The 14,478-nt window shown below is 34.8% G+C and overlaps 1 protein-coding gene across 1 annotated transcript in view; it reads left to right on the plus strand.

Annotated features, from left to right (window-relative positions):
• The first annotated feature begins 356 nt into the window (after positions 1-356).
• The window catches only part of Robo2 (roundabout guidance receptor 2), a 540,305-nt gene continuing 526,183 nt past the window's right edge, over positions 357-14,478 (plus strand). The window contains exon 1 of the mRNA XM_077110331.1: positions 357-468. Within this exon, the coding sequence (XP_076966446.1) occupies positions 357-468 (112 nt within the window). The remainder of the gene's footprint in view (positions 469-14,478) is intronic.

Here is a 14,478-nt window from a genome sequence, read left to right on the forward strand (position 1 = left end):
TAAGTTTCTGTAAAGAATATATACTGGTTTTGTTCATTAAGAACTAGAGGAAGAAGGCATGGGTGGGTAAGTGGTAGAATGGAGTTGAAATCCTGCTATATTATTTCTTCAGCTTCATCATGATTCTTTCATTCTTCCCATAAATATTTAAGCTAAATATTTACGTACTTGGTTGTGTGTTCTTTTTTGAACCTAAGGGCGCTTAACCACTGAGCCATATCCACAGCCCTTTTACTTTTAATTTTGAGACGAGGTTTTGCTAAGTTGCTTAGGGCCTCGATAGGTTGCTGAGGCTGGCTTTGAACTTGTGATCCTTCTGTATCAGCCTACGATAGTTGTGTTATTTAGGTCCCAAGATGACTTACCTACAGTCTCTGGCCTCAAAGACTACTATAGTTGAGACATTCACACAGTTCATTGAGAACCTAAAGGGTTGCCCAGAGCCTTCTGAGAAAGCTCACCTGGCAGGTAACTTCAGCAGCATTAAGAAGAAAAGGGAGGTTGAACTCCCCCTTTGAACAAGTGGTTATGTTGCTGGGAATGGTGTGGAAAGGTTGCCAGAGGCATCAGATTACCCCTGGTTGGGTACAGGGGCAAAGAGGAGAGCCTTGGAAATGTGTTTGGAGGTTGTCTTGGGAAAGACTTAGTCATGCATGGAAAGCAGTGAAATTCATCAAGAAGTTTTAAAGTGGATTAATGTTCTTAAAAACATAATATATGCCCTCTACAAGGTTGTTATTAAAGATAGAAAGACCAAAAGGAGAGAAAACCCTTTGGGAATGAAATGGTGAATTTCCAACAGATGTTACAGTGGGGAGACAGACTGAAAAACTATGGTGGAGGGAAATTTGACAGAATTGGACTGGATGCAGGGAGTAAAGGAGAAAGTGGGGGTGGGGGTGGGGTGCAGGGTAGTGAGACAGCCTGTGTGCACATGAAAAGAGGCTTCTAGGGCTTCAAATTGAGAATTTGGGAAAGTGAGTCAGAATTAACATATTTGCCATTGCATCTGTCTGTCTTTATGGGGAAATTATTTCATCCTATCCTTCCCTGCTGTTCCTCTAGAGTTGAAGATACTAGATCATTTGCTATTTGTGATTTCTTTTCTGTTCACATGTTTGGGCTAGTGTACATTTGAACTCAACTTCAGATTTGCATGAAATTTAAAACTAAGGCTTTGGTTCCTATATACATGCTTTCCATTGAAAGATTCAAATAGTTTTGTTTTGTTTTGTTTTTTTGTAGACAGTGTGTGGCATCTTTAAAACCCAAGAATAATTTCATAAAGTTTTCCAAGAGAAATCTCTGCCTTCTGTCAGTATACAGCAAGATTCTTATTTATGTCTTAGTCCATTTTATATCTGCTGAGTTACATTTAGGAGAGTTTTAAGTTCAATGAGCATAATACATACTACATAGACAGTTTTTATGCAGTGAGAGAAGCCCATACAATAGTGCTTCAAACTCAATGTATAGTCCCCTCCACCAGCATGGTGGTGCATAAGTCTATCAGCCTAGGATGAAGGCCCATAGATGTACCAGTTGAGATTCTCTGTTTGCTGCACAAGGATGTGTTGTCTCCTTTCTCCCAGTCCTTAGACATCTCCATATCACTCATTTTTTAATTTGTGTCGGGGGCGGGTATGAGAGAGAGAGAGAAAATTAGAATGGAGCTAGTACCTCAGCAATATGGAAGTAAAAATAAAATGAGCAGTGAGAGATAATGGAGACCAATTCTTAAAGCTTCCAATCATTTTTTATTTTGTCAACTTCACATTGCTATCATGCTGTGGAACTACATCATAGCCAACATTTGAAAACACATGGGTACTGTACCTTAACATCACTGTAGTCAGCAACAAGAAGAGTCCAAATTGTGCAAAAACACATCAGTGTATGTGCACATGTGTCCACATGTGTTTGAAATCTGGCTCCAGAGTAATACAACAGCAGTGAAATTAGAGCCATAATAATTAACTCCCAAATGGTGCACGCCTGTGATCCCAGAAGTTCAGGAGGCTGAGGCAGGAGGATCATGAGTTCAAAGCCAACCTCAGCAAAAGTGAGGCACTAAGCAACTCAGTGAGATCCTGTCTATAAATAAAATACAAAATAGTGAGTGCCCCTAAATTCAATCCCCTGTACCCCCACAAAAATTTAAGTCCCACATGTTAATTTGGGAATTGTGGTACAGATATACACAGATACGCACTCATTCTCATTTCTTTTCTTTCTTTCTTTTTGCTCTTTTGAAAAGAATTAACTGACACAAAATAGTCACCTGGAACTCATCCTTCTATGATTTCTATATGCTACTTTTTAATTTAATTTTTTTCTGATTTTCCCTCTTTTCAACTTCTGCATTTTCTGACTAAATCCTGTTGCCTCTAGTAGTCATCATTCTGTAACAAGGAGCATTATAATTTATATAATGTTGAAAAAGATGGTCCTAATATTAGGGATCTATGCATACAATTTATTTTTCTGATTTTGTCATCTGGCCAGAAAGTTGTGTACTGTATTGATGAAGGGCTTTAATTCTAATAATAGTCTGTGAACTCAGCAGGGACAACTTTGATAATGAGGCATATAGAAATGATTAGAACTATTCAAAATCTCATAATGAATTGATACTAGATATATAGATGCCATGAAAGAAAATATGGTAGAATGTTTTTCCATTTTATCTCAGTGGTATTTCTCTGTAACACATTATTCTTTCATAGTATTTTACAGTACCTTCAATAATTCTGCGTAAGGGTTAAAACGAGTTTCATAAAATGAATACTTGGATGTCTCATTTAAGCATAATATATCCATATATTACCTTAAATACATTGGATTGGACTGTATCTTAGGTGATATAAATGTAACTAAACTGCATTTGTGTACCCTGGGAAACTAATCGAAACCAGCATGTTACTTTTCTTATACCCATTGACATTTGGTTTACTTATTTAAATTAATGTGACTTTTAAGAGCATTTCTTAATTTTGCTCTTCTAATTTTATATTTCAAAAGTAGGGAGGCTGAGGCAGTAGGATTGCAAGTGTGAGGCCAGCCTTGGAAACTTAGTTGAATTTGGAGACCCTGTCTCAAACTTAAAACAACAACAAAACCCCAAATTAAAAAAGCTGGGAATTTAGTTCAGTGGTAGAGCATACTGGGTTTCAACGCTCAGTACCACAGTAAATAAATAAGTAAATAAAAGTAGGGTCAAGATAATCAGAAGAATATTTATAAGCTGAACTTTGTCAAAATATTAATTATGAGAAAACATAGCTTTTCAAATAGCTGCGAAATATATTATATTAAAAGGTAGATGGAGAATTTGAACTGTCCTTATAGTGCACAGTATTAATAATAAGCCTTTCATGAAAGGATTTAGAACTTGGTTTTTAGTCATTTGCCTCACACAAAGAGAAGAGTTTCCTTTCTGGGAAATTAGATCATCAGAAGACCTCAAATATTTGAGTAGCAACTTTGTGAAGCTACACTCAGTCCAAACAAGTTCCAACGAGATAAAAGTCCTCAGGGTAAGAGAAAGGGATGATGGCCACAAAGATCTACCACTGAGTTTCCCAGCTTTTTTTGTCTCATGTAGCTAAGGCTTTCTTTGATGAAGTCATCCTTTCCTGATCCATCTGTTTAAGAACTTGCTCCCCCTCCCCACCCTTTTTTCAACAGAGGCAGTATTTAGCAAATTTGGTACAATTTGTAAAGACCTAATTTTGTTTGATGAGATTCACAAGGATTAGGCAACAAAAAGTAAAGATGATAATGCTGTATATTTGTAAATGAAAAATTTCACTACTTATTATTAATATCTTAGTTCATGCTGTGCTTTCACTCATCTGAAGACACAAGTACTGAATAACATTTCTTTTTGCATTGTGAAAAGCATACATGCTCTCATTTCTTTGAACTTACATTTAAGACTGGGTAACATTGAAAATAGAATGTTCAGGAAAAATTGTATATCCAGTATCCATTTTCATAGCCTTAGTAACCCAAAGCACAGAAACAAAGCAAAAATTTTTTGGCAAATTTCATTAAGGCTTATAGAATCAATGATATAAAAGTGCTTAACTATTTTCAAATTTATTATTTAATATTTCTAACAATATTATAAAGTTTTTGCTGTTTTAAAATATTTTTAAATTAATATTTTAAAATTAATATTTCTAACATAAAACTTAAGATGGCTATATTCATAAGAATAGCCTACAAATTTCATAGATCAAAGACCATTTGTACATATATCTAGTATGTACACTGAGTTATGTACAAGTATACAAAAATTTTTCACATACATGTGTGTCCATACTTAAAGTTTCATAAAAGAACTTACTTTCTGTTCTTTGGTCTTAACATTTTCATGAGTTAGTTACTAATATGGAAATATATATTTGCAAGGTATATATTTTACACCATATGAGTCAAACTTACATATTTTGGATATATAGGGTATTTGAAAAATATATAGTTGGATTTTGATTGCATTCAATGTTATTAGGTGTGTGTGTGTGTGTGTGTGTGTGTGTGTTTGTGTGTCTTGTTTTCACATCAAAAAGGAGAATATTTACATTTATTTCTAACATGTTATTTATTTAAAGACTCATTAGAATATTGGGATAAGAAAGGTCTCCAAAATCTTTTTTACTAAGCTTTCAAATGTCACCTGAATAGAATAAGTGAACAAAAAATATTGGGTTTAGATATTTTTTAGCTTGATAGTCACCTAGCTCAGTTGCCTTGGGGCAACATACGGACATTAAAGTATAATTCTCTGCTGTTGCCTGGAAAGTTCCGACTTAATGTAAGTAATATTCACAATGGATTTGCTGTTGTAATTTAAATAAAAGAATATTGTGTGCCATCTGGTATAACCTGCTCATTTCTTCCATAACATCCCAAAGAACAAGTTCCCAAGTCCTTCCAAGTTTAACAAAACTTTCAAGCAATATTGCCAGCACTCCTGAAAAAGCAATGGAAAAAATATGTCATTTGAATATGCCATTAAAAGACAGTTGCTTTTTAAATGCATATTGTTTTGCTCTTTCCAAGATAATGACTGTTATTATTAGTTTAGATGATAGAACATAGTCACATTATATATTAATTCATTAAAATGTATTTACCGAGCATTTGCATTATGCTGAATACCTATAAAGAAAGGGAGAGTTTTTAGTTTGGTGGGAAAGATAGATAATAAACAATCACATTGAACATGTTTGTTTTTGTGCTTGAATTTAAATACCATAAAAGCAAAGAAAAGGATCATAAATACTCGAAAATAGATTTAAAAATCTATGCATTGTGGTTTGTTGGTCCTAGAGGCCTCCTGGGGGAAGTGATATTTAAGTTGAGATCATTACGGTGGAGATAGCTGTGGGAAGAATGAGATCAGGGAAGGGAATACCAGGCAGAAAGAAAGCCCTGAAGGGGGCCCTGTTGGAAGAACAAGGCATCTTTGAAAATTTGGAAGAATGGTCCAGTGGTTGGGAGAGTGGTGAGCGAGGGAAGGTGGAAGGAGGCTGAGCTGGGTGACACAGCCATGTAGGTGAGGACTCTGGGATTAATGCTAAGGATAAGGAAAAGATTTTGGAGAATTGCTATGCTCCTAGGGGAATTGACAGGTTAGTAGAAGAGCCACCATCAGGTCCAAATATTGTAGTGCCTGAGTATTTGCCCTTAGAGGTAGCCTCAGGGACTGTGAAAGCATATTGGGTGGGAAGCCATTGTGGGGGGTATGTGGGCATCCAAAAGGACATATTGGGCTGAGTTCAGAGTAAGAGTTAGCCAAGGGTTCTGCTCTCTGCCCTAGACCAGTTATGTAAAAAGCTGGGAGTGGGCTCAGTGGTCGAGGGCTTGCCTAGCATATGTCTTGAGTTTGATCCCCACCACCTGAAAAAAAGATTGTTTCCTCTGGGAGAGGAGAACAAGTGTTTGTTTTCTTAAAGCTTTGTGCATCCAGGGTTGACACCCTGATGATGCTGAGGAATAAAATGGGAAGAGTTGGAAATCACTAAGACTGGAGCAAAGGAGGGACATGACTTAAGGGATAATAGGAGTGTGACCCCAAACATAGTTTCAAGTACATGCTGCAAGACAGGGAAGCTAATTAAAGTTTGACAGGGTCTTCTTAGCTCATCCACTCTCATAACCCTCTCTTGCTTTCCCCTGGATTACAACCAACTGCAATGGTAGTAATTTAGGTGTGTGCTTGATGATTCACACATAAGCTACTTCATGTCAGGAGCTGTTTCCTCCTTACTTGTTATTGCTTGTAGTAGGTAGTGAAGACACCTGCATGTAAAAAAAAAAATGTGCAACATATATTTGTTGAATTAAATTAAGATGAGCCACTTAATCAACTCTTCCTTTTCCCCTTCTTGTTCTGGACTCAGCAAAATGTTTTCCTGTGGTATTGCTGAATTGATCTATAGAATATTTCTGGGATATACAGAATTTAGGGATTCTAAGTTTTGATTGCGTTATCTGTATTTTGGTGATTTTTTTTTGGGGGGGGGTGTTACTAGGGATTGAACTCAGGGGCACAGGACCACCGAGCCACATCCCCAGCCCTATTTTGTATTTTATTTGGAGACAGAGTCTCACATTGCTTAGCACCTTGCTTTTTGCTGAGGCTGCCTTTGAACTCATGATCCTTCTGCCTTAGCCCCCTGAGCTACTGAGATTAGGGGCCTATGCTACCACATATGGCTGTCTATTTTGGTATGTTTAAAAACTATTTCTAGTAGAGAGGAATTTGAATGAACTCACCATAAAGAAATGACTAAAGTTTAATGTGCTGCATATGCTAATTAACTTGAGTTGGTCACTACTCAATGTTAACATGAATCAAAACAACATACTGTACCTAATTAATATATACAAATATTATATGTCAATTACAAAATTTGACAAAGTTAAAAATTAAAGACCCCCTCCCATTTCTCACTTAGGAATATTTAGAATATGTACTTTTTGTACTGTATTTGCTAATTTACTTACCTAGATGGAAGGGCAAACCTGTTTTCTCCAGGTTGACTTTATAAACCTCATGAAAACATTAATATGCTTAGATTGTTCTTTTTAAGCTTTCATTTTATAATGTCACAACAGGAAATAATATGGTTATAAGAAACTGACTTTATCTTTTTTAAAATATATTTTAAGTTGTCAATGGACCTTCATTTTTTATTTGTTAAATTATTTATTTATATGCAGTGCTGAGAATTGAGCCAAGTGCCTCACACATGCTAGGCAAGTGCTCTACCACTGAGCTAAAACCCCAGGCTGCATTATCTGACTTTATTTTAAAAGTGACCTTAACAGGAAAATTTATTGTTCTATTCCATCTATTCCTTTTAAAGAAAAACAACAACAACAACAAAAAAAAAACCTAAGAGCTATAGATTAGTTTCTAACAGTTGGTAAAAGAAAATTTAAGCATATGAAAAACTAGTAGTGAGATATATTTTTATATAATTGCAATTCCATATTATAAATATTTAAGTAAATTTAAGAGCAAAATACTAGTGATATTTAAAACAAAAGTATTTCATTCCAGAATTAAAAGTGGAAGTTTGTAACAATTTAAAAACTTGGGACATATAAATACTTGAATCAGAGGCCAACCTATATAATATAGTGTGCTTTCTTACCAAATATTTTGATTTTCTCCTGAGGAAAAAGGCAGAATGAATTATTTTCTATAATAAGATATTTGTGATAATGACTTCCTAATGTTCTTAGGTCCCATTTTTTTCCATAAGGTTGATGACCACCAGGGGGATATAGAAGCCCTGGTAGCATTAATTCTCAGCTGAAGGCAAGAAATGGATTTTTGGAAATTGATCAAAATTGTGGGACGCCCCAGCTTTGAAAAAGTGGAGTGTTCACACAGTATTTTTATTCAGTGATTCCAACAAAAGGTGGGCCTGGCTTAATCAAGGGCACAAACTAAATTTATTTATAAAAATTCATATGAGGGAACTGCATATAAAATAATAATAATTACAATAATGTTCAGTAATATTATTATAGTCCTTCCCCAAGGAGCTTCAAGCGCTTGGCAATTGTCTCATTAATTCTCAGGAGCTCTCTTGGAAGGAGTAGAGCAATAAATCACCTATCGAAGAGATGTTTTAAATAGGAATGTCAATTATGTTCTTAATAAATAAAGGCTTATCTACAAAGATCACAGTTCACTTTTAAGAGAGTAAACTTTTTCTTTACAAGAAATGAGTGGCTAAACAAAAACTTTATTCAAAATTAATTTTGAAAAATAGCTCATTGTTTCCCTTTGTGTTTTAATTTAAACTCAATTACCTGTCATTCCTATGACCTATTTTCAAAATTCCATTAAAGTCAGCAAGTAACAAGATTCTTAGCAATCTTTAGTCAGGTGTCATTTGACTATTGGTGATAGAGATTGAGAACACCTTAAATGTGGAATTTCAATCAATGGCCGTCATCTATACTATTGATTAAACATTTAGTTACTTTCATAATGGCCTAAATTTTAAACATTTCCTAGAATTAGTTAATTTTAAGGAGCAATAAAAATGCTAAAATAATACCACTGTTTGCAAAATTAGTGAGGAAGTTAATGCAATGTAAGGTAAATATGCACGTTTCTTTCTGAAAATAGTGCCTTGTGCCATTATTGGATATATAGATGCCCTTTCCACTCTGAGGTCAGAGTTCAAATTAAGCCTCAATCCTAAGTAAATTGAGATGAATGGTTTGGCCTTTGTCCCTGGTGTAAAATAGTCCATATCACAGAATCACCATACATCTGTTTGTGCACAATTGGCATAATTGACATTCTCCTAGGACTTTGTTGGCATTGAAAGTGAAGCTATTTCTTACTACTATTGAAGATTCTTCACTAGGTTGTGGATTTAAAAAAATAGTGTAAAAATGGCCCAAAATATATGTGTTCACTTGTGACAAGGGAGAATTATGTCTCATCATAATCAACTTGGTAATTGATAATAGTACAGTAAAAACTAATACATTTACTAAGATTGGATGTACCTCTGGGAAATGACAAGGTAAACAGTTGGAATAATTCTGAAGAGGTCACTACCTTCACCTTACCACTAGTTTTATAACTACTTATACACATTTATACTAAGAAAAATCAAGATTGCCTTTAAATTCTAAAGAATTAAAAGTTTTTCATATTTATCATAAACTTTTAAATTTAAGTGAATAGCTAAAATATTAGAGCCTCAAAGGTACTTGATAATAAAAACTCTAATGATAGAACATACAGGTGGAAAAAAATTGATTCTAAAATTGACTTTGTTTCATAGTTTTCTGTGTTAAGAATAGCATAATTACATAATTTCTCAAATTTTTTTTATTATGTATATGATACTATATCAACTAGAAAAACTTCTCTAACCAGAAAAACTGTACGTGAAACATTTATTTGTACATAATTTTACTTAGGAAATCATAGAACAATGTGGTGCCGTAAATAAGTATTAAGTATAGAGAAATAAACTTAATATAGAGGCATGTATGTTATTCTTAAAAATGCTCTTATTTTTAATTATGTAATTCATTTGGATTTTTGGTAGGAGTGATTGATTTTATTTTTGCTTTAAAATATAGTTGATACTACAAGCAAACAATCTAAAGAATTTGTAAGGAATTTTTTTGTGTATTAGAAAATTATATGAAAATATAGTATGATTGCTTCCATTGTCCTCATTTATTTACCCCAATAAAATAAGGAAACAAATCTTTGGTATCCTTGCAGCAGCTTTTTAAAGTTGACACAAATGTTTGAGTTAGAAAAATTTTAACTTTCCACTTGGATTAAATATAAGATTTAAAAAAATCAAAACAAAATAGCACAGCTTTTATTGGTGGGTAAGCCTCAGCAGTTTTTCCAAGGAGTTATAAATCTGTCTTTCCTTCATTTTTAGTGACCACTGAGGTTGTAGTATTGAATTATCCAAAGCTGTCATTCTCTTAATGTACTAGCTGAAGAAGGGGCCCTCTAAACATAAAAGTAATATTGTAATTTGAGTTGGTGGGTGCACTGGTAGACCTATCAGTTGAATCTATACTCAATTAGAACTCAGTTATACTTATTCTATTACTTTTGCTAATTCTTGATATTTTCATTACCATTCTTATTCCACAAAAGTTAAGCCAATGTGCACCTTTCGGTACAAAAAATGAGTTATCCATATATAGCAAATTAAAAAGAATTGATAACTATTTCTAAAATAAATTGCCTTGAGTTGTATGTTACAGACTAAGAAGATTGGAAAAAGGTCACAGTTTTTTTTTTGTAAGAATAGAATTAACCAAGATAACATAGAAAACACCTAGTACCATGTTTGACATAAAGCTCAGTGATGAATTGAATATTGTCTTTTCTAAGTTTGTTGATGAAGATCACCTGTTTGCTACTACCTTCAGCCTCAGAGGGCATGGACTTCTGGCAGTAGCTAGAATACCATAGCTGCTGCTGGTATGAAGTAGTTATGCTGGGGAAGAACCCTACATGTCACATTTTCTTTACCAGATTTTTTTTACTAGGTTTACCAAGCTAACCAAGACATCCTGGTTTTAAAGAAGATGCAGCAGAACTTCAAAAGCTTTTCCTTTTAATGTTAATAATGTAATGTATTAATGTTTAAAATCATAATTTCTACTTTTTTAAGTGGTATTACTCTTCAGGGTATATAATCTTCAGTTCTAAATAGATTAATCAAAAATCTTTTCTTTCTTTGAATTTCTCTTTTCGTTACCATTCCTTTTATGTTCTTGGTGCATTTTTCTCAAAATACTTGTGAGTGTATTTTTTCAAAACTTTGCAAATACTTGCAAGTACCTAGCTTTTTGCTGTTTCTGCTGTTATGAATTGTGCTAGAGGGAAGAATCAGCCCTTTATTTTGCAATACTCCTTCTTTCTCACCACTGGGAAAGCACAGGCTTTTTGGTTAATATTTATGTCAAGGGTGTGAATCTTAATTTGATATGAGAAAACATATTTTCGTGATGAAAGAAAGCTGTAAATCTTATGTGTTGGAAACAAAGAGAGAAATTAAGACAGCTTTTGCAAAGATGTTCCCTTCTGTTGTGCCATCATTTCCCAAGGGAAGAGAGGGAAGCCATTTTGTTTTGACTCTTAAACGAGAATGAATGAATTACCCTATAGAGAATAGTCTTTGTTTAGATGAACATTGTATAGAATGAAGCATACTCATTTTTTTTTTCCATTGCTAATTTCTGAAACCTCCTATCAACCATTCGCTTAATAGTCAGCTTTAATATTTACTCGGAAGGGAAATATATCTTGAGAGTGTAATTCTAACACATTATTCATTTGTGGGGGAAGGGTGAATGGCATCCAAACAGCATAAGAAGAGGCAGAATTGGAAACAGAATGTGTGAATGAAGACTTGAATGTTTTGTGAACATTAAATTCAATATAATTCCAGAGTCAAATGTGCACAACCCACTTCCATGGTGTATTGTGTAATTCATATCATTCATAGAACACATTATCTGAAATCGAGGTGGGCACACTGCAGTCTGCAGGCTGCATTCATACTGCCACCTATTTTTTTAATGACCCAGAAACTATGGTAATGTTTTCTTAACACGTTTAACTAGTTGACATAAACAGTAATGATTCATGATGTGAAACTTTCATTAAATCTAATTTTCTTATCCACAACTAAAGCTTTATTGGGACACAACTGCACTCATAGAAGTGTGCATAATCAATGGCTATCTTTGTGCCACAAAGGCAGAGTTAAGTAACTGTGACAGAGACCTTATAGCTTGCAAAAATTAAAATATTGACTATATTGCTTTTTAAGAAAGAAAAAATTGGTCATCTCTTATTTAGAACAGAAGGGTGATAACTTGTGTTTCAATGTTGGACCATCAACAAAAAGGCTGCTTTCTGAGTCAGAAATAGACAAACTGAAATGAACGTAGGATGTCACTTAGCAGAGAGGATGAGAGTGGGAGGGCTGAGAAGAGTTTTAAAAAATGGAATAAGAAATAGTTGAAAGTATGAGGATACTTTGCCAGGCAAAGAAATTGACAGCACTATCCTTCAAAAACCTGTTATCATAAGGGTGAATGATTAAACTTGTTACTTAACATAAAGGGGTCAATTTGGACTTAGGACAGTAGGTGGATACTTTACTGAAGCGTATGTTCCTTCAAGGCAAACAATACATACTAACAAAATCATGCTACTTTGGAACTTTTTTGAGTTAGGGACTTCTAGTACTTCAGATATTTAAGCATAAGCTATTTAACCACTTGGCCAACATGTCTGGTGGTAGTTAGACTTAAAGACTTACTTATTCTCTGTTTAATTCAGTAAACATGTACTGAGCACTTCCTTTGTTTGAAGTACACTCCCAGGCACTGGATTAGAGTAGTAAGCAGGTTAGATCAAGTGCCTGCCCCCTGGAATTGGCTTGCTAGAGTTCCTGATGGAGGTAGGACCACAGGTAAAGATACAATCCAAGTGTTGGTAGGACCAGGCTTCCCTGAAGGCACTAAGGTTGAACTGTATCCTTCCAAGTATCTGTTGCAATCCTAATCCTCAGCAATCACAGTGTGATATTATTTGGAAATAGAATCTTTCCAGGGATGGTCAACATGAGGTCATTAGGTGTATACCTTAGTCCAATATGATTTACATCCTGATAAAAAGGAAATTTAGACACAGAGGCATAGAAACAACAAGTATTCATATAATAGTACAGGAGTAAGGAATGCAATATGCAAGCCAAAAATTATCAGCGAGTCACCAGAAACTGGTAGAAAAGCATGAGACAGATTCTCACAGCTCATAGAAGGAACTAATTTGGTCAGCACTTTGGATTTGAACGCTGAGCTTCCATAATGAAGTGTGAAACAAATTTCTGTTGTCTAGGCCACTTTGTAATATTTTGTTAAGACAGTGCCAAGACATAATACATCTCCTTCACCCCTTTTGACTTCTCGAGGGCTAGATGTCTCTGGCCTTGTGGCAACAAAACTCCTGTCCCTTTCTTTTCTTTTCTTTCTTTCTTTTTTTTTTTTTTTTTTTGAGAGAGAGAGAGAGAGGAATTTTTAAAAATATTTATTTATTTTTTTTTAGTTTTTGGCAGACACAACATCTTTGTTTGTATGTGGTGCTGAGGATCAAACCCGGGCCGCATGCATGCCAGGCCAGGGCGCTACCACTTGAGCCACATCCCCAGCCCGCTCCTGTCCCTTTCTTGGTCATCATAGGAGCTGCTCCCCGGGGTCTTTGTGTGTCTTTTTCTGTCTCTTATCAGGAAAATAAACTCTAAACTGTAAACTGGAGTTAAATTAAAATTTAATATAAATGTTCTTCATAATTGTTGGATAATGGATATTTTACGAAGTTTGTTAAAACTTCTTAGCCTATGGTTTTGTAGGTTTTTTTTTTTTTCCTAGAAATAAGAAAAGCAACACTCCATTGGAAAAACTCCAAAATTAAATGGAATGGAATGGGTAATGTTTCTCCTCATTTAAAGTGAGTGATGTTGTTTTGGAAAGCATGATCTTGAAGCAGCTTACCCAAGGGGCACAGAGACTCCTCCACAGACTTCATATGAGGTGAAAGCCATAATGGTCCTGTGTGTGTGTGTGTGTGTGTGTGTGTGTGTGTGTGTGTATGTGTAAATGCTCCATCCTATGAGCCACTGCCATCTTTGTGCCCATTTCAGGGTCTTTTAGGCCATTTATAAATTTATTAGGAAGCCATCAGCTTCCTGTGGTGAAGAATTGAACAGAAATGTCCTTACTTCCATCAAGCTGAGCTGTTTGTTCTTCAGAGTTTACTCCCAAAGAATCACTCTGCCCACTAATCCCGGTCCTTGTAAGTTGTCCTTTTTTATCTGGGTTACTGTAAGAGCCTCATACTTGATTTTTCTCCTTCTACCCTTCTTGACTAACCAGGATGGGTTTTGAAAGGGTGAACCGGCTCCCTGAGGCATTTAAAGCACCTCAGTGAGTTCTATTGAGTTGATGATAGGTTGTAATCATTAATATGGCCTATGAATTCCTACACAGTCTTGGCCCTAACTTCTAAACGTTATTCTACAATTCTTTCCCAAATTCCATTCCCCAGTCACACTGATGATATTTCAGTTTTCTAGAACATATGAAGGTCTTTCACATTTAAGGACATACTTATACTATGATAGGGATACTCTTTTCCTGTTCTTACTTTGTATAACTCCCTTTATCTTTCAGGACTCTGCTTATGAGTCAGTTTGAGAAAACTTTCTTACCAAATAATTCAAATCAATTCTTCCTGTTACATCCTCCTTTATCAGATTTATTACAATTTAATAACACTTTTATATTTACTCTCTGGGAATGGGTGCTAAACACACATCTGAAGAAATATATTTTAAGTTTAATGTGTAGTAGAGATTCTAAGCTTCATTCATTCTTCACATT

This window comes from Callospermophilus lateralis, chromosome 10 (genome assembly GCF_048772815.1).
Source record: "Callospermophilus lateralis isolate mCalLat2 chromosome 10, mCalLat2.hap1, whole genome shotgun sequence".
In the NCBI taxonomy this organism is placed as follows: domain Eukaryota; kingdom Metazoa; phylum Chordata; class Mammalia; order Rodentia; family Sciuridae; genus Callospermophilus; species Callospermophilus lateralis.